Source organism: Syngnathus typhle, linkage group LG3 (genome assembly GCF_033458585.1).
Source record: "Syngnathus typhle isolate RoL2023-S1 ecotype Sweden linkage group LG3, RoL_Styp_1.0, whole genome shotgun sequence".
NCBI lineage: Eukaryota > Metazoa > Chordata > Actinopteri > Syngnathiformes > Syngnathidae > Syngnathus > Syngnathus typhle.
Genome location: NC_083740.1, coordinates 6,780,081 through 6,804,282, shown reverse-complemented (window position 1 = coordinate 6,804,282; position 24,202 = coordinate 6,780,081). Strand labels below are relative to the sequence as shown.

The window sequence follows — 24,202 nt, the reverse complement described above, 5'->3', positions numbered from 1 at the left end:
AGAGCAAAGTTGACCCACAGCAGAGGAGTTTATGAAACATTTGTCTAAGCATTTGATAATAGTTGATCTACAAAGCCAAGGATGTGTGTACATTCACCAAGGTTAGTGCCAAAGTCCCCTGCCTTGCAAAACATTTATGACCGCCATTTTTTTTAACTTTCCACAATTACGTTGTTAAAAGTTAAAGTGTGGCAATCATAGTTTGTAGTTTTTTTTCCGACAGCAATCGTGGCCCCAATTAAAGGGTACAATAGGCGATCCACAACTAAATGGACAAAAACAAGTGTGGAACCTTTCATTTAATGTTTTGATAGAAAAGTTTTATGAAAAACATTTGATGAAAAATAACTTGCACAGGCATCAAAATATCGCGAGAGAGTTCACAGTTCTTTGGGAAAAGAGGAAAAGTATGATGATGACCACATACCAAGCGATGACAAAATTATTTTTGAAAATGCTTTTATTTATCTATTTCTTACTATAAATATAACAAGGAAGAAAAAATGTATTTTTAATACAACCCCTCAGATAGAAGTCAGTCTTCATAGGTCTACAAAGGTAAAGCACATGTTGGCAATAAGGCACAAACTTGTATGGTGACAGACGCTATGGTTAAACTAGGCTTCTTTGTAATGCAGCTCCACACCAATGAGCGGTGTTGTTGTGTGGGTGAAATGCAAGCAAATGAAGAAGAAAAAAAAAAAAAGCAGCAGTTTGGAGTGATGCACAACCAGGAAGTGACATTTATCAAACATGTTTTAATGGCTGTTGGTCCATACTTTTTATAGCTTGGCCAAGACGGAACTACACTTTTGTTAATTAGCACTGCAAAATTGTTGTCCAGGTTTATAAAATGAAGCTTAAAGACCCACTCAAAACACCTAATCCAGTTCAAAATAGTAAAAAATAAGGAGAACAAAAAAGAACATCACACAATACAATAACTTGAATGCTTTAAACTATTGGACACTTTGGCAAGGAAAAAAAAAAACATCTCTACTTTTGTTACTCAGACCTCTAACAATGTTAATAAAGAAAAGTTTTCAAATATATTAGACCTTTTCTTCTCACTTCATACACAATATATGTAATGCATATATTAATTAAATATATCCCAATGTTTTGTCATTATATAAGAAAAATAATAAAAGCAGTCATCACCAGTTGTGGGCTTAAAATGGTGATTTTGACTTGTGTCTCCTGTTCTTTAATGTATGTGTATCAATTAAAATTTTTGGCAGTACAGGTCGGATCCCGAGGTGTAGCCAAATTCATAACTGGTCGTGATCTGAAAAAGTGTTGGAAAACCCTGATTTAGACTGATAAGCTGTCCTTCATAATAATAATAACAATAAACAGTTGAGATAATGCACTCCGGTCAAAATGGCTGTTCTGTCATGTGGTTGTTTACCACTGTGAGCTGGCGGGACTGAAAACTCGTATTTTAGGTCAGCACTAGGTCTGCATTGCTCCAGTTGTTTCCAGTTTGAGATCCCACGTGCAGAATTTATTTTTAAAAGTGCCTATTAAAACATTCGTCATTGTAACCATGGAGAACTGGCTCGGCACTCTTAAAAATAACCCAAAGTGGGTAAAATAGCAAACCCAGCATTGGGTCCAAAAGAAACTGAGGCAATGCTAGGCTATTTTCCAAAGAATATTGGTCAAGATTTTGATCCAACATGGGGCAAGAAGTACATACGAATGAGTTAAAGCTACCAAGAGTCAAAATACGCAACCTTGGGTAAAAGTAACCCAGTGTGCTCAAAATCCACAGCTACACAGCAAGTGGGCTGGGAAAACAACCCAGCATTTTTTGTAGTAGCCCGAGTATATCTCTTTGTCTGTTCCCATAGTTTAAAGGAGAATAAAGAAATGAAGATAGTATTTTGCATGGTGGAGGTAGCCTTGTCATGTTAACCCAATATTGCAACACCGCAAATTCACCAGACCTGTGAGTCATATAAATCCGGAACCATTTAAGAATCTTTCCACTTTAGATTTTATTATGAAAGGCACAGTGGAAGATTTAAAAAAACAAACAAAAAAACAGAGCAGGGTGGCATAAAAAGTATGTGTAAGGCACCATGGTGAAGCCTCGTTTTAATATTCTCAGACTGCAGTGTACATAAGGTCAGTAGGTATCCGCTAATGTCCATAGAGAAAAGGCCTCCATCCTCTTTGCATATTTGTTCACCTTTCACGAGTCAAACATTAATTCTAAAATTCAGTCTTAGTCCCCACTAAGATAAAACATATACGTGATGTCGCCATTTTTATACATTAAAAAACCCTGCTATGTTTGCTTATCATCTGTAAAAAAAAAAAAAAACAGGGGACTTTTCTTCAAATCAAGCACAAAGCGAGTTCAAATAGTTCAAGCAGCGACACTGAAACGAGCAAACTAGTTATAGGCCGTTAAACCGTTTGAAAACCTTCATTTGAAAAGAACACAAATAGAACTAAATGAGCCAAATAAGTACCAAACAGGCATATGTGTTTGAAGCATAAACATTCAATCAACATGGACGGTCAGCGATAGCACTCAACAAGAAAAGAATACTAAAATATACTAGTGGTATATGCAAAACAGCCGGCTTCAGTGGTATCCTTTCATGTCAGTAGTCCTGAACTTTTCTTCCCCCACTTTTACTTAAAAAGGTTATTTTCACCCCCTAAAATACAAAGCTAAACCTACAGTAATAGAACCTTAAATATATGTCTTCTCTTCATAAATACTTGAATGTACCTTCAGGGTTTTGTTGCCATAGCAACCTGATGATGTGGCCGTGGGTCAGTGACAAGGTGGCGTTGTTTTTGTTAGTTTTGCTCACAGTTGAGAGAAGGGTGCCTCCGCACAGAACTTCCTCCATCAGCAGATTGCCCCATCTAATTTGCATAATTAAGTGTGTCATTAATCGCCTTGGTTTAAGATGAAACGAGGCCAATAGGTGGGGCACACGGTTCCACCATGTGTGCTCATAATTGTTTTCTTCGAGCGACTTTGGGTCTGCTCAGAGAGTACCTGAGTCCACAGGTATGTACTTTAAATGCACGCTGTCGAGAAGTCACAGCGGCGGATCAGTCACAGGCAGAATGACGCTGGTGTTTACTTCACGCCGGCCGAGCCACCACACATCAATACTGGTAGACGTCGTGGATGGGCAGCTGGAAGGCTGTGGCCGGGAAGCCCTGCGGCATGGCGTAACCGGCGTAGCCTCCGTACGCCGCGGCCGCGACTGCTGCGTTCTTTTGCAGGGCGGCCAGGGCGGCTGTGTTGGCCGCATAGTTTGTGATGGGGACGTAGCCTGCGCCGTACAGGCCACCGGCTGCCTGGATGCGCGGCACATTGTGGGCCATGGCATAGACGGGAGTGATTGGACGACCCTGGGGAATGAAGGCCAAAGAAGATGAACGGAAGCACATAGAAACCGGCCGGTGTCAAACGTAAGGACCGAGGGCCAGATCTGGCCCGCTAGATCATTGTAGGTGGCCCACTAAAGCAAGTTTGTCAACCTACTCTAGATTTGCTTGTTTCAAATAGATAGAGCCATGTACTGTGTTGAAAATTTTCACTGCATGTTTTATGAAAGATGATGAAGCAAGATGACAAAGTAAACTCTTGAATGAAAGACTCTTACCTTAGATTTTAGTGAAACAATTACTCTAACAAGCCGTACTTACATTTTGAGTTCTACCCGAACGTTTAACATGTTCAACAACACTAGCAACAATTCCAGATTGATGACCTTTCCAACAATGTCAATTATAATTTAGCATCATTATTTGCATACTCTTCACATCTCCCTCAAATAGAAGGAAGTTGCATTTCTGTCAAATGTGGCTGCACATTCTTTATTTGTACATATTTTTGAGGTGACGCACGTACCTGAAAAGGTGGAGGAGTGGAAACTGGCAGAACCGTGGCGGCGGGAGCCGTGGTGTGTTCAGGGTGCTGCATGGCCAGAGGGTTAATAAGGTGCTCCACTGCGTGCACCTTGCCTTCCTCCATAAGCTTGGCCGCAGGGGCCGCACTGAACACTTGGTATTGCCCGGCCAAAGTTGGCAATGCCACTGCAGATGGACAGAGATGTGAGCGATTGTTTGGATCACAGAAATTAGTGTAGAAGGACACGACGTGGCATCTGACTAACAGCAGAAGACCAGCACATTCGGTACATCCACCCATGCTCAAAAAGACACACTGGTTAAAACACAAAATGCTACAAAAGCTAAAGGACAGAATGTTAGAAGGAAAGAAAAGCAGGTGGTATTTGAATTTTATATCAACTAGAATGGTTTCAATTGCGGGTTAACTCCATTGCGTCATTGTTTTTTTTGGATGGACAAAAGTTTTTCCAATTTGGGGCTGACCTTGTGATCCGAAAACTGTCCCTCCCCCACTTAATCAAAGCTTCAGTCATTTAACAAAACCTCCAATCAACAAATCTTGCAATATTAGTTCAAGACAAGAAAGAGGTATCGTTTGTGTGATGGAGCAGACATTGCATCATTGTCGTGTACTGTTGAAGGCAGAGCTTGTACTTATTCTACATTTTGCATTTTAAAAGTTCTTTATATATATATATATATATATAGTGTAGTAAGTGTCTCGAAGTGTGTGACGTCTGCATCTATAATATGGTTACAAAAGCCAAAGGAGCCATGAATAAAAGAACTACTTGGCAGTTACACATTCCATTGCCATTGCAAAACCAACACAAACGACTTCCAGGCACCTTCTACAGTTGAGTAAATTCCCGCCCTTGGCCACAGTTTGAGGAAACTCGGCACATGAAAGTACTTTTGGAATGAATGTTAATGCTTTTGTTTTTATTCATAATTGCTGACGTCATAAGTAATTCATTTTAGTCAGCAAGAAGTCCTGCAAACGATATCTGAACACAATACCACGACAAATGTTTTGTTACTATTTTGTGTTACTTGTACTGTTTTTTGATCAGAAGAGTGGACACATCGTACCGAACAAAGTGAAAAAATATATATTAAGCTTGAGAAACGTTTTAGAATTTCGATTCCAGTCTTGACTGAAACTGCAGTGAGGTGATTGACACACAGCAAATATACAAAATAAAATCGAATTTTTAGAGTCTGATTAGATATGAAACTACAATTCAGTCAAAGGCTGGAATTGCAAGTATATGAATAATAGGTTATGGAAGCACAGGTCTCAATGCATATTATTTACTATGTTCAGACAGACAACAGCACCGAGTGATTCACATTTCGTTTCATTACTTATTTTGCATTATCACTAAAATGTTCTGAAATGACTTAAATTTACTATCCAGCAAAAAGCTATTAATGGACTTCCTGGATCCCATTTTTTTTCCACGTTAGCACGCAATGTTGGTTACAATGCAGCCACCCTGTGAGCCGGTAACATACTGTAGTCACCTGACACTCCAAGTTAGTTTCACAAATCTACGTGGGAAAGAGCCAATTGAGACTGGTTGGAAAATGACAAGTACTCAGACAGCTGCTTTGTCAACACATGACGCTGCAATTACATTTAAAGTTAAAAAGGTCGAACTTGCCAGTGAAAGCATGCTTTCCATCAAGACAAATCTGCTATTGCTCAGTTTTTTCTGTGGAAAAATATTTTTTAAGATCGAAAACTACCGAACTTACCTAACCAGTTTTGTTGCCATGATCTCATTTTGATGAATTGCTACAAAACTGACTTTCTCATACTTGATTGGTGATTTGACTTGATTTGGTGTGACAAATTTCAAACCTAAATTTCAAATCTATTAGCAGAATGTTGTTATCAGTCTGAACAATCCGTAGGACAATTTATTTTTTTGCGTGAACAGCAGTTACTATCTGAGCACGCAAGAAAAGACAATTTTATTCTTTGAATCATTTGACAGTAGCAGTCCTTTAGCGTGTCCATCCAGCAGCAACTATTATTTTGATTTTACAAAGGTGTTATTTAAATCGCACAAGACAGAGACAGGAAGAAAGAGTTCTTACGGGGAATACGTGCAACGACCGCCAATGCCTGTATTCTCCGCAAGAACAGCACGGGAAGAAGAAACAGATGGGAAGGTTTAGTAAAGGCTTTTGAGATGGGTGAGGGTAGGGATGGCTAAGTCTATCTCACTGACTTGTGCCTGGTTTGATGGCAACTGGGTTGACGGAGGCAGCAAGCTCCAGACTGGGCATCAGTTCATAGGGCTTTTCGGGCAGCTTGGTCTTACCCTCATGGTAGCGGCTGTAGATGCCACGACCGGCAGAGTAACCCCCCAGGTACGAGCCCCGAGGACCAGGGGTACGGTTACCTGTGGCGGCGCGACCACGACCTCGCACAGTACCTGCTTGAATACAACGGGGAATGGGATTACTGGGGAAATAGTTTGGGACTTGTCGTTGAAATTTTTGCGATAGACAACAGGCTAATGGGCAAGGTGAAGATGTAATTGCAGTGTGGATGAAAATTGAGTGGTATAAGCAATGTTGCTTTGAGTTAAGTTGGTATTTAAGGGCCATGTAATTCCCTTTCAGATGTTTTGGATCCTAAATTGTATCTGGGCTCGGTGATGTTCTCTGCCATGTTGTGGATATTCATCCATGAGATGGCAAAAGGAGACAGTGCAGCAGGAAAGGGATGGTGTTAGAAAACGTATAGTTTGTCACATAGCAGGAAGGCTAATTGTTCATTGAGAGAATAAGTAGAAATGAGCGATTACCATTGTTCTGTATCAATGAGGTTCCTTGGGAGAGAAAACCAAAACACAATGATTGTTGAAAGTCAAATGGATTAGCCTGCTTCCACCATATTCAGTCAATCAGCAAAGATAACGGGATTAACATTCGTAACGTCATCACCCAGTTGTTGACTTTAATGATTTAAAGGAAAGACATTTGTCAATTCAAGTTTATCTTGATCAAGGTTGAGTTTCCCTTAAATTAAAAAAACTTCACGCAATTATAGGTTTTTAGCGAATGGATTCCCCAAGACCTGCAACTACCGACATTTACAAAAAAATGAAGAATAAAATGAAAGTGTTCTAACCTTTCACAAAGTAGTCCCTGTTTGGTCCGATGAGTGTGTTGTAGGGATAACCGTAGTAGGCCAATGTGTAAGGGTCACACTGATAGACATAGTTTTGCTGAGGAGCTTCTGGAGCAGCCGAAACCCCCTTTGATGCCTTCTGGCGAGAATACTGCTCTTTATCAACTGGCTTGGCAAGCGTGACCTCAATGCAGGAGCCCTCCACTTCTGTTCCATTGAGGTGATCCATGGCCAGCACGGCATCATCACGGGATGTGAAGTGAACAAAGGCATAGTCACGGATTTTCTTCACTCTCTCTACGCAACCTGGGTTCCACTGACTGAACACCTGATTGATAAAGGAAATACGGTTATTGTTTCTTGAAACAACGTGATTAGCTCAAGTGTTCCATTACTCCTGTCAAGGAAACAAACCTGTTTAATGGTTTCCTCGCTGGTCTCCATCATAAGATTCCTGACGTAGAGTATTTTAACTGTCTCCATGACATCTTCATCCACATCAATTTCTGGTTCTGCCCAGTCCACCGCAATCTGGTGACCCCACAGTTGAATGCGTCCGGGCATCAGTTTCCTGCGGGCCATGGCGGCCGCACGGTGCGACTCGTATTCTACAAAGGCAAAGCCACGGTTCTTCATCTTGTCTGCAGCGCTGGCGTAAACAATCACATCTAGCACGCCCTCGGTCACCTTGGAGACCTCCTCCAGAATCTCCTCGCGTTTTTTAGTCTTGGGGATGCCGCCAATGAAAAGACGGCAGTTGTCTACAGAGGAGCAGACCCCGAGGAGCCTACCGGGGCGCACCTCGTAGTTGTTGAGCTCCCGCACGGCCCGCTTGGCCTCGTGTTTTTCCGTGTACATCACAAATGCGTAGCCCCGATTCTTCCCATCAAAGTCCATCATCAGGCGCATCTCATAGATGCGTCCCACAGACTCGAACACGGGAACCAGCTCATCCTCATAAACATCTCTTGGGATTTTGCCCACGAAGATCTCGCATCCCCTCGGCGGGGATGGGCCGTTCCAACCGGGAGGAGGGCCGTATTTACGTTGGCCATTTTCCTGAACCATGCCGTAGCCGGTGCGCTCCATCAAGGCCACCAGTGTAGCCTCATTGGGAGTCCCTACAACACCATCCGGGATGCTAATCTGTCCAAGGAGAGCGTGGTGGGAGGCAGCGGTGGATTTGCACAGCTTGGAGGGGGCAGTATTGTTGCTCATGGTTGAAGAGGAAGCAGGATCTTCGGCTGTCATTCTGACAAAAGCATCCAATTAGATCTGTGGCCTAAGGAAGGCAGAGAGATTGGGAGAAATCATTCTTTAGTTTCTGTCAAATAATACATTTCAGCATGCTTGAATAAAACACCAAGATTATTGGAAACCTAGATAAGGTAAGGCTTAATACGACAATCATCTATAAATCCTCAAGTTGCCTCACTATCAGTAGTTTTACAACCCTGTTTTGTTCGCTTCTTAAGACGCTTTTCTGATCTCTGACCCCCATAAGAGAGATTGGCAAGTCATAAAGCCTTAAACTTTCGTTCAAGGTTCACTGAGGTCGGCTCGGTCACATGTTTACTATGACTGAGGGCTGGATGCACCGCTGATCTGATGTGCACTGTGCCTCCATGCACATTTAACTGTTTGGCGCACAAGAAGGTGTTGGATATTCAACCCCCCTGCTCAATATGAATGAAATGTGTGTGCAGGTGCACTTGTATTCATTTTTATTAATACTTTACGGTAAAAAGAACAGAGAACAATCAGGCTCCTAAGCGTAAACCTCTTACTGCTCAACACTGGCGGCATTCAGAAAACAAAAAATCCACAGCATTGAGTCTCTAATCACCGCAATGTGAGGCAACCGATCATCTCAGACTATCCGTGTGTGGGTTGTGTGCGATTGTGTGGTTTGCGTCTTTCGATTATTGGGACATTTGATGGTGAGCACGAGGCAGTCAACAAAAGGTAGAAACTCTCCAAAGCCAAGCAACCATGGTAACGCACGCATTAATTTGACCTGACCCAATATTTCATCACCCCCACCCAAAACACACACCCACACACAGCTTACAATTGCCACGAAGAAGAATCGTGATTCTTTAGTTCATGCAAAGGTGCGGGAGCCAAGAGTGACGAAACAGGATTGTTGCTTATTTTCTATCATCAGTCATTAGCTGAGTGTGACGAGGTTAAAGTGACATATTAATAGAGCATTTTATGTTCCTGAGTTTTTATAAAGCTTAAAAAAAAAAACAATAGTCAAAAGGATTATTAAATCGCAAGGAAGGACAACCTCTCAGACTGTGTGGACCGGTAGTGACAATCTAATCCAATCATGACTCACTACGTGCATGAGTGTGTGTGTGTTGTGCCAGAGAGGCAACAGGTAAATGATTAACCCACCACCACAAATTGTAGCTTTTACTCAAAAGTGAGCTTTAGTCTGAACCCAAATCTATATATCAGAGTGAGACGTCAACAAAAAAAGCCAAGAACACACATTATCTCAAATCTGACCTGTCTTTATTTTATGACAACAGGATCACATTAAACCTTGAAGTCATTCAACAGCTCTTGAGGTTAAAGGTTGTGAATGAATCAGAAGAGATGTTAAAGGGCAAAGACTTGATTGACTAATCTGCCTGGTTAAAGAGTCACTGCAATGGCTCGGGGAGATCGGCCACATGTTTATAATTGATAGAAGCACCTGATTCCGTGTGTACTAACAACGTGTCATAGAGGACCACATTGTTTTATGATGGCAGAAAAGGCGTTTACGAGTATCCTCTGAACTCAGCCATAAAGTCATCTTACAGTCTGTACACAAGTCTTGACATTGATGAATAATTCCACACCGTAGGAAGATGAAAGAATACAAAGCAATTCTTTTTCAAAATATGTTTTCATTGAAATCACTGCAGTAAAGTCAGCGACATTTATTACTATATGACTATTGTTATTAGTTGTACTAGGTTCATCTTGTTTTTTCTTTTTCAATTACTTCTCTGGTTCTTCTATATCAAACAATTTGTTTTAGGTTTATTTACCTTAAACTAAAATTTAAATAAAGCTAAAACAAATTGTTTGATATAGAAGAACCAGAGAAGTAATTGATTATTGTTATTGTTGTAGTTCACAAGCTGTTATTTTATTTTGCTCCATTTGATGACTATGATGCAACCAATGTATTGGATCTGTTAGTGTTACGCAGGCAAAATTCTTCAGCCGAGGTGTGTACAGCTAAATTTGTTGACAAATTGAAGAAGAGTGTTTGCAAAAAAACAACGCACATCTCATTTTCTATCCAGAAATTAACAATGCAAACAGGCCCAGATGATTACGCAAGCGTTGACGGAAAGACAAACAAAACCTTGTACTACTTTAACACACACTGCTGCATTTCCACACAGCCTCAAGTCAAAATTTGCCTTCCAGTGTTGAGCAAATGTCATAGTGACTGAAGCAAGAGACAAACAAGGTGAAGTATTAATAAAGAAGATGATGGATGGAAAAGGAAAGAAAAGCAAGAGAAGTGAGGATAGCTACCAAAGTTCCTTTTTCACCGCTGGGCCGTCTGCTCTAAGGAGTGCTGGTCCACCTCCATGAGAGACAGGTACAGCGGGGCACTGAGCACACAAGCCGGCCGGCCTCCTCTACACAAACACTGCAAGCATGAGCGATGATCGGGGTGGAGCTTCAACAGGTACAAATCTTTGTGTGGTGTGTTTGTGTGTGTGTGTGTGTTAGAAAGAAGGAAGGACAGATGGCTGATGGGAAATGAAGTTGTCTTTTTTTGCTTAGAGTTGCAGAAAATGAAAGGTGGAAAATAACAGGAAGCTTTTAGAAACATCCTCTGGTTTTTTGAGGGGGGGGGGGTTTTCCGGATGATTTCTGTCCTGTCTGCACAAGATGAGAGCGTCTTTGGGCATGTGTTTTTTTTTTTCTTTTTCTTTTTGGTCACCGGCTTAGTTTAAGCAAACAACACACACCTTCCTGGGCAGCTAAGTGAGCTAGAGAGCAGAAGGAGAAGGAAATAAGGGTACAAAGTCCCAGATGAGAGGACTTGACTTGCTCTTGTAGTTTCTGTCGAAAAAGAATGCCCTCAAGAGCAGGACAAGAGGGAGTGAATGACAAAGTAGAGCAGATGGGGTGAAATCAAGTGAGTGAGATTAAAGTCTCAGTGTGTGGTCAACAGTTTGCTTAAGTATCTGCTGTTATTGAAACTGGCACCACTCCTTAACGACCAGGAAAACAACTGATAAGGAAGTCTAAATAGCACCAAGAACAAAGGGAAAAAACAAGAAAAATAGTCACTATGGCTTGAAATCTAAATATATATATATATATATATCTCCACTTCATTGTGATCGCTGCCCACATTTTACATTTGATCAAAGCACATTAAAAGTTCGACATTAGCACAAGCCAATTAAAATTACGACATGCATCAGGTGATTTGGAGTGAAGGGGTCGTGCTGAATTTCAGAACCATCAATGGTTGACTGTGATCTCTCTGTATTTTTAGGGGGGGGGGGGGGTAGATTCATCATATGTTGTTGTTGTAACAAGAATGATGATTTACTTTGAGCATATCTCTTTATGAGAAAGGCACCTAAAAACTCTAATGTGACAACAGGTTAAACTGAGGTAAAGTTGTCACTGTATGACTTTGTTCTCCTTTGAGGACAGGGCCACACACACACACATACACACACACACACACACATACAGGAATCTGCCAAGCAGACAAAAAAGGCAGGAATAAAGTCAGCAATAAAACAGTGCTTGTAATCAGTATCTTGGCCTCTGAGCCAGTTTGGTTTTGCAAGTCATCCATGAAAGTAAATAAGTAGCATGTCATGTGTGTAAAGGGTCACAGAGAGCGACGTGACCCGCAGGAGTGCAGTGTTGAGGCTCACACTGGACTTTTACAGGAAGCGCTTCCTCCTAATCATACGAGGACACCGAGAACCAGCCTCAACACACTCAAGTTCCTGTTGTGATATCCCACACATGCTCTATAACAGCTGACAAACCCCATCTCCTTTCCAACAAAGAGCCAATATAGATTCAAGAGCGAGAAGTGATGACACGATATTTTCTGTCTCTTGTGCATTCTCCAAGAAAATGAATGAGCAAGTGAAACAAGTTGATGAAAGAGAAGTGGGAGCTGTGGCTAACCTCCAGGACACATGATGTCCTCACAGCGGAGGTTCACACAATACGTCTGTCAACACCCTGATGACTTCTCTGGAGTAGTGAAGGACTGGCTACATTCACACTGATAATTTAGTCAGGTGACAATTTGACAAGCCTTTTATTTGCTAGGATAAAGTTAATGTTTATTAGGTAAAGAGAAGGATACTTGTTAAAAATATACCTTGAAGATAAAACTATTGTTTAGTTTACAATGTGTCCGTCCGTATAATTACCCTTTGTGTCAATGAGTGGTGCTCGTTCCCTATGCATAGTTGTACTGGTAATCATTTTGTGCGGGCTTGATTTCCAAAAAGGATCAGTGAAGGACATTTTTAGCGATTTTATTTTTTAATTTCAAGATCTGTGCACTGTTTTTCCAAGTTCAATCAAATATACTAACAAAATAATGATGAATTAAAATAATACATTGAAATAATGATAAATTACCATGAACAGCGCGACGGGCTAGTGGTTACACGTCTGTTTTTAAACATTTTAAACATGAGGATAATAACTCTCAAAAATCTTCCCAGTCACAAATTTATTTTTCTTTCAGTTTCATAGTTATTCATTGGGCTGGACTAAACCCCATCATGGGCCAGTTTTGGACCGTGGACCCTATGTTTGACACCCATGCTCAGACATGGTGTAACAGTGAGTTTGAATCGTTGTTTGTCCACATGTAGTAGCCTGCGATTGGCTGGTAACCAATCCAGGGTGTAACCAACCTTTCACCCAAAGTCGGGAGCTCACCCATGACCCATAAGGATCACGGAAGAATGGATACATTATACCTGGTTATTAATACACAAACATCATAATTAAATTAAATTAAATTAAAAACTTAAATGCCAGCATTTTTACACATGCTCCAAATTTAAAATGAAGTTTCCCCACTTGCTTTACCCTATTCCAGCTCCTTGTAAAGAGATGTGCAAGGTGTAAAATAAAATTGTGCTTCATCTGCGATTTAATAAAGTGGTCGTTTATCTTCCACCGGCTCACTCGAGCTCAAATAGTGTGTGTGTGTGTGTGGGGGGGGGGGGCAAGTTAACATACAGAACTGTGACAGAACTTAGTATGACTATCGGGTGCGGGTCATGATGTATATAGGAAGACTTACGGACAGAGAAAAGAGGGGACTAACTGTCCCCCCCCCACGATCTCGTCAGGCCTCCCTCGGAGCTCGAGAGCCCTTCAAAAGTGAAAGTGGCCTGAAGAATTTCAGGTCAGACGGAGTGTGTGTGCGACTGCCCGCAGCCTGTTCCCACTTCACCGCGGAGAGATGATTCCAGCTCATTTACCCCAAGAGCCCCCCTGCCTTTAGGAACGACTCGAAAAAAAAAAAAAACACTGCAATGTAACTGTAGACTTTAAACTCAAAACAGAGCATTTAGATTGTCTGATTTAGCAATCACTTAAGTCCTGCTTCAAACCTTAATAAAAGGTTGCAGAATGAAGTTTGTTTCCTTGACCAACATGCATCACCAATAATAAAAGCTGATTTTGATTTGGCTCGGACAAAAACACATTCCTCGCGTTAATCAGCCGGCAACAACTTTATTGGAGCTGACGGTGATATTGTCACTCACTGGGAAGAAACGCTTAAATTCAACACTTAAATTGTGACTTTGTTCAACGACTTTAACGAGGAAATATGAACAATTTCAAGCCTGCATTTTCCTCCCGCAACATTACTCCTCGCCCTTCACCATCAAACATTGGTCCGCCCATTCGACAAACAGATCTTGAAAAGTCCGTGTATCTATCTGCGTGTGTAAACCGAGAATTCCAATCAACACAATGTTTTTCAGTCTTTCTCGCAAAGTCATGTGAAAAGTGTTTCTGTGGCATGTTTGGTTTTCCTTTAGATCTAGTTCACACTGTTTCACAACACACGTACACACACTTATGGACACAACAAACAGCTCTTTAGTAGGGCAAAAGTCCACAGATTACAAAATATATGGCCTGAACACACACACACGGACGAACGGACGGATGCACACACGCACGCACACGCACACACATAGCACAGTCTTTATGCCACCCCACTGGTTCCACTGGTTTCACTGTAATGGCCAAAATGACCTCCAGTCCAATCCATCATTGCTTCCAGGTGTTCTGCTCCTTGTTCACAATCATTTCTCACTGACTGAATGAGGTGAAATGAGGAAGGACAACAAGCAACACTCGTCTCGCTACAGCGGAACGTTCTAAATGCAATATACTATATACATGTTCAAATTAGAAAGCAGTTTTAGCCGTTACCCTGTAACGGTTGCTTACTGAGGCTTCATTAGAAGCGTGCCTTTAAAAAATCATACCTAGTAGAAATAATGTCTCTGTTACAATCTTGTTTTAAAATGGTGACAATCGGCTGCTCAGAGACACAGTAAGAAGACAAAAGACTTGAAGGTGAAAGTCACCACTGTACCTGTGGGCCACACTGAGGAGCACAGATGTCAAGCAACAGGTGGTCCAAGATGCAACTTCTGCGTTTAGAGTTTGTCTTCTTGACTTTACCGACGGTAGATAGAGGCAGAGCGGATCTCTGCCTGCTTGCTTCTGGCACTGTGAGTGTGGAACTAAGTAAAGGTGCTTTTGTGTTTACTCATTCTCAATGGGCAGAAAAGAGAGGTGGGGCCGTTTAGTGCAGGTAACCCCCCCCCCCAACCCTCCAGCAACACACACATAGGCACCACCTATTTATTCTTTCAGCTGATAAGGAATAAAGAGGGGGCAGAAAAGGGTGTGACAAGAAGCGATGATTGGAAACAATCAAGGAAAAGCTTGTCAGCGTGTAGATGTGTTTACAGCACACACACGTGACTTCTTGAGAAAAGATTTCATGAAAATGATCAAGTAAAACAGATAGAGGGGTTTTCTTTGTGGTTTGGAAACATTTGAAATACAATCTACGGTTTTCAAAACTTTTTCTTCTCTTGGACGAAAACAAATGGATCTGAGAGATCTCAGAAACAGCAGTGGGATGCCAATCAGAGAGGACTTGATCTATAAGAAGCAAGATCCATGTTGTTTTTTTAAAAGGTTTTAAAGTTTTTTCGTACGTTGTCGGCTATAAAAATGATTTGTGGTCGATGTCTTATCTGGGTTAGCCTGGAAACCACAAGATGTGATTTGATATAACTGACAGGCAAATTCATGTGCATGTTTTACTTTGGTGCTTAAATAAATCTTAAATCCCCCCCCCCCCCCCCAACCTTTAAGTAAAACAGTTCAATCCGAGTATGCCAAGTATTTTAAAACCACATTTTCATTGACAGATGACCTGCAGAACAATATTGGCCAACAGTGCAGTGAGACTAAAGTCCAGATTGTAAGTAAATAATTTAAACAGGTTTGAAATAACCGTGGGAGCATTTAGATGCTTTGTAGTTTGAATTGATAAAGGTTTCGGTTCTGGACATTTTGCAGCACAAAACGTGATGAGATTACAGCAGCTATTGTTTTCATTTTTCATACTCTGAATTAATTCAGTGTGTTGATTACATCTGAAATTTCCCCCATCAAACAGTCCATTCATAGACTTTTCAGATGGCCCCAAAAAATAAAATATTTGCAAAATGTATAATTGCATCAATCATACTAGACAAGATATAAACCAACAGGTAAACATTTTAAATAGATGTTAACCCTTTCACAGGCTCCATGTAAAAATACAAAAAATGTAGGTCAACAAACAAATAAATAAATAAATATAAAATGTATTTGCATTTTTGCAAATTGCAGTCTTGGCAGTGTTTCCACTATAATTTAAGAGCATCGCCATCAAATATTTAATATCTAAAGTTAAAACAGGCTTGTACTTAAGTCCACTTTTCAAATCTGGATCATTCATTGACCACAAAATGATCACTCATAAGCAGGCCGGATATCCAAAGTGACTTTGACAATTCGCTTTCAGCACTAACTTAACTTTACCACACTTAGACACACAATGAAGTGAGACAATCTGCAATAAAGACTAAACACATCACATTCCAGTCATTTTTGTCAGACACACAAAGAACATGTGCAACTTTAAACACAACCTTGAACAATTTTTAGCACAACGCTGTTATCACGTGCGCTGCAATTGCCAATGTACCAGTGATACATTAACCAATGGCTCTGTTAATGAAGGACAGGATTCTCCTCTCTCTCTGACTCTCTCTCTCTCTCTCTGACTCTCTTTGTTTCTTTCTTTCTGTCTTTCTTTCTTGGGCACGCGCATGCATGCACACACACACACACACACACACACACACACACACACACACACACACACACACACACACACACACACACACACACAGACAGATAGACAGAGCAAAGTTTGCAAATGGACAAATTCTGTGTTCCCGTCAACATGGTGAAATTAGGAGTGAAGGCCAAGCAAAGCCATAAAGCCATTTAAGAGGTGGAGGAGAGCCCAATTCAGATATACTAAATAGCAGAAATACACACCAAGACAAGCTCATGTGTGCAGACGATAGTGACGCAGCACGCATTAATATATATAATTTTTTTAGGAGAAGAAGCAAATGTAGGAAGTTCACAAGCATACAGGTGGATGAGACACAGGTTTAGAGATGATAGCTATCAAACATGGGGGAACTGGCCATACTGGTCTGCTGTAAACCCACACGGGTGGCGGCACACAAACAGTGATTTGACGTATGGTGCCATTTTTAATCTTAATCTGATTTGAAGATTTTCATTTTGCTCAAATAGTTCCATATGTCTACAATATACATGTGCACAGCAAAATTTAAAAAATATGCTGATGCCAAAAAGACATTGTAAGTCAAACAGCACTTCCCAAAAGGGAAATGTGTGTTCAGTTGTAACATTTCCTCATTCAAAGGTTTCACCTCACATCCTGAAGCAAGAGTCAGCCAATCGCAATGTTCCCGCTTATCATTAACGAAAAAGACTCAGCACAATCACAGTGACGCTCTGCCTTACACTCACCTCACACGGGTCATCGTGATTTAAGCCGAATCCTCTTTTGCCTACTCCTTTGTCTGCTGACACTCCAGTCATGTGCCTTGCGGCTAACCAATAGCAGATCAAGCACAATCAAAAAAGAAGTTTGTCAAGCTAAATGACAAAAGCATCAAGTCAAATAAATGCATATGAGTCATCAGCCATGAGAGATACTGCAAGCAATGAGACAAAAGAAAACCTGAGCTGATGCCACATGGCAGTTATACCACTTATTCTTACAACTTAAACTTGAAATAGTGGTGTCACTGTTTACATAACATCCTCCAACATTCATTGGAGGACAAATTGAGTAACGCCGAGACAAATCATTCAAGTGAAGAGCGCTTGGGTAAAACTTCAATCCTCACAGTTAAGATGGGACACTTCATGCAATTCAATAAGTTTAATGAAGACGTTAAGTTAACTCTCCATGCATTGTAAAAATTAATGAATAAATAGGCGCTTCGAAAGAGAAATGTATAACCGCACCTCATCATAAGAGTAATCCACCACTGTGTAAAAAGTGGAAGTCAAGTCAAAAAATACTTTTTCCCGTTTTTATCCATTTCGGGGGGTGCGATTTTGCCACTTGCTTCAATCTAATTTTGTAAATTTGCATTAGATTCATGAAACGTTCCAAGTTAAGCTCATTAAGTGTTCCCCCCTGAGTTGAATGCCACTTTTATTAATCCCCTGAGAATGTAAACTGTGTGTGAAGTGAGGTAAAGTTGCAAGCAATCTTTAACTTAAAATGTTTTCTTTATTTGAGAGAGGATTCTTTTCACACACAGTCGCACGCACCCACAAACGCACATACACACGCGCTCTGGCAAAGCAAGAAGGATAAAAATAAGCCGGTTGGACTGCCATATTAACACCCTCCAAATACAAATTCCTAAACACACAATGACTAAGCTCCTGAGCAGTGTCACGAAATAGGGATTTTATGACAAGAAACAAAAGGCTGAAAAACAGTTCCACCTCTTTTCCATCTCGTGAAGGATGAACTGAAACTGTTCAGAACGTGTGAACGAGATGTGTAGGTGATGTTTATATATGTGTGGCTTTCAAAGCATCTCTTTTTTTTTTTTAAATTTGCTGTAATTTTTAAATTATTTTATCATGCAACTATTTGTACAAGCAGTACACACAATTCTGCACGGCAACAAAGGCAAAGGTCCTGGTTGGTCCAAAACTAAAGTAGGTGATCCAGAGTTATCGCAATGACAGAGACAATATTCTCCTAATTAGGCTACAACGTTATGAGCAAAATGATTTAAAGGCAGACGTTAATTGTTACCTATTGTTGCTTTATCGCTTTAAGGCATAATATAACTTCTGTTTTCTCAGACCAAACTAAGCCGTTGAACAAGACAATCAAGTCGACAGAGAGACAACTCTTTCCGACACCAACCTCTGCGTCACAAAGCGCACCTCTGTCGCCTAGCAACCTAGATGACGGAGGATAACAATCATGAATGGTAACATAACGTAGCGATTCGAGTCTTTGGTGAAACTCAATATGGAAAAGTGCACTGCATTGTTTCCCTTTGGTCTCGGTGGTCCTCTATAAACGCTCCAGGGGGAAACAAGTCAATAGAAATAGATAGATGTCAATTTGTTTAGGTCCTTATGAATTTCAGTGATACACGGGTTCACTGAATGGCCTGCCAGAAATGTGTTCCAAATGTTGTATGGGCAGACATTGGCTCAGAAGTCACACCTTAATGACCAAAAAAAATAATAATAATTCACAGGCTAGTAGATTTGGAGAGATTTTGATGAAGTCATCACACAACCTGGTGGTCACTTCATTTTAAGTATTAAGGTCACTCAACAAGTTTGACGCAGTATGTTTGGGTATCTTGACAATCGCACATTCCCTCACCTGCAATTCGAACAACTACCTCATTGTGTGCAGTTACAGGTATGCAGAGAGATCGGCCAATCAGGTGCATTTGTGCAGGCTAATATGTCTCGTGCTGATTTAAAACTATTTTTAAGAAAGTTCCATCCCAATAAGAGACGAAAGGAGGAGTCAAATGAAGCATGATGACAGAGGTAGCGTTAGGGGAAGAGGATAGTGGAGGGTTCAGCTGTATCACCACAGTAGGTGGCCCGGGTTATGGCAGGGGTCAAAGGTGGGACGCGTGGAGAAGGACTGTTGTTGTTGCAGCCTTCACAATGGGTGGATGTCACCTGTTTACACATGCGCACAGTGCATCACAGAGGTTGGAGATTGCGCAATAACCTTTTTATGAGCAGAATTGAATTGGAACTCATACAAAAGCATGTTATGCTCATCATGACAAAGATGAATGAGAATATTGACATGCGTGATAATATGCTCAGAAATGGACTATATTAACATTTTCATCCATTTATCCATCCATCCATCCATCCATCCATCCATCCATCCATCCATCCATCCATCCATCCATCCATCCATCCATCCATCCATCCATCCATCCATCATTGATTTATGTATAAAAAAAGTGGATCAGCCTAATCCATTTCCCTAAGCGTCTATGTTAACAACGATTTATTAAACATTAGTTCTCGTCCTACATCCCGCTGGTGTCCAATACTGGTTTGAACATTCGAGGAGCTACCGAGGGAGGCCAATAGAGAAGAATGCCACCATTGTGCATTTCAGGTATGTGTGCGTTTGTCACTAACAGAGAGAGAGAGAGAGAGAGCAGCGGTGATCTGATCAGATCTTCTTACAGCTATTTCATAAACAACATAATCATACCAACAGGTTCCTCCCTTGCAGACACACGTTTCTTTTACTGGGCAATTTTGGCAGCGCTTTTAGTGGATTAGGCTTATGACACGCACACACACACACAAGCAGACTTAGTGTTCCGTTTCCCATTGTGAACATGAGATAGTCATGTGACAGTCATGTGACATGGGCCAATATGCTGTTTCTCTGTGATCAACAAGATCTCTTTAAAATATAATGTACGTATATACTACAACATGAGTTTATTTTAATACCAACTGCTCTTTTTCCTTCCCTGAAACCTGATATGGCTGGAAGTCAATTGCTGATACTGCGCTTAGGAAAAAAACACGAGATATGAATTCCTGTCTTGAATGACCGTGTACCTTTTGCAATGGAATAGCGATCCTGTGAGATGAGATACTAAGTCTCTCCGTGTTTTTCACATAATATATTCTGTCATCAGGTCTGACCAGTACTTCAACACAACCGACGCACCTCACAGATCACGCGCTCGCGCACACACACATACACACTTGTGGAGTGTTTACAGTATTCACAAGGAAGCAGGCTGGAATGGAGGATAGCACACAAATAGAAAAATGGGAGTGGAAGCCACATTTCAGTTTTCTGCTGGGAATGATACAAGGAAGTAGTGAAACTAACATTTGGTCAGAGAAATGAAAGAAAAAAAAATCCAGTACTAACAAGAGAATTTTTAATAATAGAGTATCCAATGTCCGATCATCTAAATCAATCACGAATGATGCAAGGAAGTAGTGAAACTAACATTTGGTCAGAGAAATGAAAGAATAGAAAATCCAGTACTAACAAGTGAATTTTTAATACAAGAGTATCCAATGTCCGATCACCTAAATCAATCACAAATTATTTTTGCCTTGTAAAACAATTTACATTGTTAGCTTCATATTCTGATACTTTCCTTTCCTGTTTAACAATACCCATAGGTAATAATCAAAAACTTGCAATATGGCCTGGGTGATGAATCATTTTGGATTGAACTCTTATGCGTCGCTATACTGGACTGACACCAACAATTTCCCGAATGTTTAATACTAAAATGATAAAAGGAAGCAGCTCACATTATCACACGTCAACTTCTCCAAAGTCACGCTGTTACCTCCACCACATCCAACATCCCCGTTCCCCTCAAAAGTGCAGCATCACATACAGAACGAGCAAATCTCGTTTGTACATCAACAAGGTGGCCAAGGCTAAAGTGGCACCCTGCTTAACCAGTTTTGAGAAAACACATGCGCGAGATGACCAGACAAGACAACAGTGGATCACGTACACACACACATGCACACACACACGTCAGCACAAATAAACACAGTCGCTGTCCCATAACCTTGCAGTGAAGGTTAGAGCCGTCAGCTGGGTCAGTGTGAGCACTGGACCAGCTGAAGAAATGTCCTTCTAGATACCCACTGTGTCTATCTCAATCAACCCAAGTGAGAAAACAGCCCATCACAGCAGGACACCCACCTGGAGGATGACGGGATGTGTCGTCTCGCGTGCTTTGGTTCTTCTGCCGACGTTTTGGGACTCACTGTCTAGGGTCACGTTCTCATCTTCACTTGTCGTCCTTCAGATTCTGTGCGGTCTCTCGTTGGCTGCCCAGGCACCTCCTGTCTTCAATGAGAGGCCCCCGCACACCAGCGCCAAAAGCACAATCAGAATTGTTCTATCATATAAAGTATCAAACAAGCGCGCAGTGAAAAAAGAGGACGAGCCAGAATTTCTGTTCCTCTTTTGGCGTTTTTTTGGATTCTGACTCAGATCCTCTGTTTGCTTCTTCTCCAGTCACGACAGCACTTCTTGTAGACGCAACAGCAGGAGACAAGAACTGATTTTTTTTTTTTTTTTTTTGAGAGACGGGGGCATTAGAGCCCACAAGGTCTTCAAACAGAGGAGAGAGAGTACAGCATTTGAAGGAGGGAGGGATGGAGGGAGTAAGGGCAACGATAATTAGTGAGTCTGTACCTGACTCTCACTGACATAAGCCCCGCATTCCTTGCAAGCGAGGAAAGGAGGAGGGTGAGGAAAAAAGAGGGACAAAGTTCCAGCACACTTAATGAACCCCAGGAAGTCATCAGAAGACCCCTCCACACACAGCCCACCACCAGCAGCAGCACTCGCAGAGAAGAGAAAACCTTCCTTACAGCACACCATCGCTGACTTGTCACTCCAGCTTTCAGGTGGATCCCAAGTCACTGCTGTTCTCCGTCCATGGCTTTTCTGCTTCTGTTCTCGATGCTTCTTTCTCTTTCTTTGCACCTGTGTACGGTGTAAACAGTGGCTCCTTCACAAAACTCACCAAACCAGAATGAGACTGCCCAAACCCCCAACACTGCTACCTCCCGCCCTCCCTTCTCAGCTATCGCTCCGGATGGGAAATGCTATCCTTGTGTGTGTGTGTGTGTGTGTGTGTGCATGTGGCTCCAGCCAATCTTTATTCTAGTGTGCTTGTGTTTGTGTGTGTGTGTGTGTGTGTGTGTAAGTCTGCGTGCTTAACAGCACAAACCTGAATTGTAGCCACCAGAGCAACATTCCACCTGAGAGTAGCACACCTTGGTGCAAACTTTCATTAAGTAAGCACATCCACCGCAATGCCCGTAAGGCTACAGGTGAGTTTTACACACTCACTGATGTTTACAACACCGAGGTCACCGCCACACGCTGCCTTCATGCTATAGGATTCCCTCCCGTGACGTAGCTCCCGCTGTAATGACGAACTCTCAGGAATAACAACACACATACTCACATTTCTCGCTCCCTGTTGTGATACCAGGAAGAAGATGGCTGCCCACGACTCTGGGGGGGAGGAGAGGGGAGGATTCTCACTTGGGCAGTTTCTCATTGCTCTTTTTAAAAGTCATTTTGTATATTTTTCTTTCACTCAAAATTAGGGTACGATTTGTTCAAATTTGCCCAAAATGATTTGACCTCCTCTCGTTGTAATATAGGGCAGTACATGACCCAGAGAAAGTGCAACAAAAACACATGCCCTCTAGTGGTGATTGGTGATATCGCAACTTAAAACTACACTCAACCCCTGCATATGTGCAGTTCAGCACTCCCGAATTCACAGATTCACAGATTTTCTTTGTCAATATTTTTTTCAGATATTGGTAAATTGGTACAATTTAATGGAACAAATTTTAGAATTCAGTTTGTAAAAAAATAGGTCAGCACTCCTGATTAGGCCCGCGGAGAAGGCTTTGCTGGCTTGATGATTCTACCATTGCTCAAATTGCTGGGGGCAGCCCCTGCATGCTAAAACATTACCGGCTCAACTGGTGAGTTTTTTCTGTGCTTGTCCTTCATATGTTTTCACTTCATCACTATTTTAATCCCGTCGTACCGCATGTTTGATCATGCAGAGTAGTTTCAACGTGTGTGTGTGTGTGTGTGTGTGTGTGTGTGTGTATGTGAGCGTGCTTGTGTGTGTGTGTGTGTGTGTGTGTGTGTGAGCTTACTTACCTGAAGATCTCGCAGGAATCAAAGTGGGGCGGGATCATGCACTTCCTTCTTCCTTCTCTCCAGCTCTTTGCAAACACCTTGTCGTCATGGAGACCAGGACAACCACAACCTCTGTGAGCACTAAGGCAACCAATAGTGGTGAGGATAGAAGAGAGGAAGCTGGATTTCTGTTTAGCGCAGTAACACACATACACATGCATAGGTTAGTGCACGCACACACGCACACAATGTGCACACAATGTGCACACAATGTGCACACACAGTAGGGAACTTGTGTGAATAGGAAACTGAGATTGAGTCAGATGTGTTCACACAGAGAAGTAACGTTTCAACAGAGTGGCTGAACTCTGTGCCGGGTGGAGGCAGAGGCCGTTGGATGTGTTGCTCAATGCACAAATGCTTACTTAACACATATTTGTTTACTTAAAACATCTATTAGGCCTCACCAAAAGTGCGCACAAGCATGAGAAACGATACTATATTTACATCGTGACCAGTAGACAACACAGTTCCGCCCAAGTTGTCATTGACAAGAGATAATGTAATCATTTAACAAATACAAGATTTTGAGTGTTATATAGTTTCACAACATTTGGATCCAATTGTTCTTTACATTTGATGACATTGTGCCATTTAAATGTCCACACAACAACCTGCAACAAGTTGGGTCAACCAAGCCAGCAGATGGGATGGGGTGGGACATTGTACACCTTGTTTGAAAAACCTTCTGCTACATC

At 41.5% G+C, this 24,202-nt stretch overlaps 1 protein-coding gene across 16 annotated transcripts; it reads right to left on the bottom strand.

The window, feature by feature from the left end:
• Nucleotides 1-442: 442 nt before the first annotated feature.
• Nucleotides 443-23,587, bottom strand: rbm47 (RNA binding motif protein 47). 16 transcript variants are annotated; one of them, XM_061273329.1, is made up of 10 exons: nt 23,466-23,587; nt 22,747-22,796; nt 22,145-22,259; nt 21,468-21,614; nt 7,454-8,321; nt 7,040-7,367; nt 6,714-6,737; nt 6,132-6,341; nt 3,890-4,074; nt 443-3,387 (listed from the first exon to the last, which is right to left on the bottom strand). In XM_061273329.1, the coding sequence occupies exons 5-10, from the start codon at nt 8,288-8,290 to the stop codon at nt 3,139-3,141; spliced, it is 1,833 nt and encodes a 610-aa protein (XP_061129313.1). In that variant the 5' UTR covers nt 8,291-8,321; nt 21,468-21,614; nt 22,145-22,259; nt 22,747-22,796; nt 23,466-23,587; the 3' UTR covers nt 443-3,138. The 16 variants fall into 16 exon arrangements, with proteins under 16 accessions (XP_061129313.1, XP_061129312.1, XP_061129319.1 ...); XM_061273328.1 differs by having other exon boundaries at nt 21,468-21,610; nt 23,466-23,585; XM_061273335.1 differs by lacking the exons at nt 22,747-22,796; nt 23,466-23,587 and having other exon boundaries at nt 6,132-6,338; nt 21,468-21,610; nt 22,145-22,412.
• Between the last annotated feature and the right edge of the window lie 615 nt (nt 23,588-24,202).

Excerpts from the sequence above, each read along its gene's own strand:
- rbm47 (XM_061273329.1), bottom strand. The coding sequence starts at position 8,290 with ATGACAGCCGAAGATCCTGCTTCCTCTTCAACCATGAGCAACAATACT. Across the intron at positions 6,738-7,039 it reads CAGGGACTACTTTGTGAAAG|GAACCTCATTGATACAGAAC; the intron begins GTTAGAACACTT and ends TTCTCTCCCAAG. Across the intron at positions 3,388-3,889 it reads CCACTCCTCCACCTTTTCAG|GGTCGTCCAATCACTCCCGT; the intron begins GTACGTGCGTCA and ends TTCATTCCCCAG.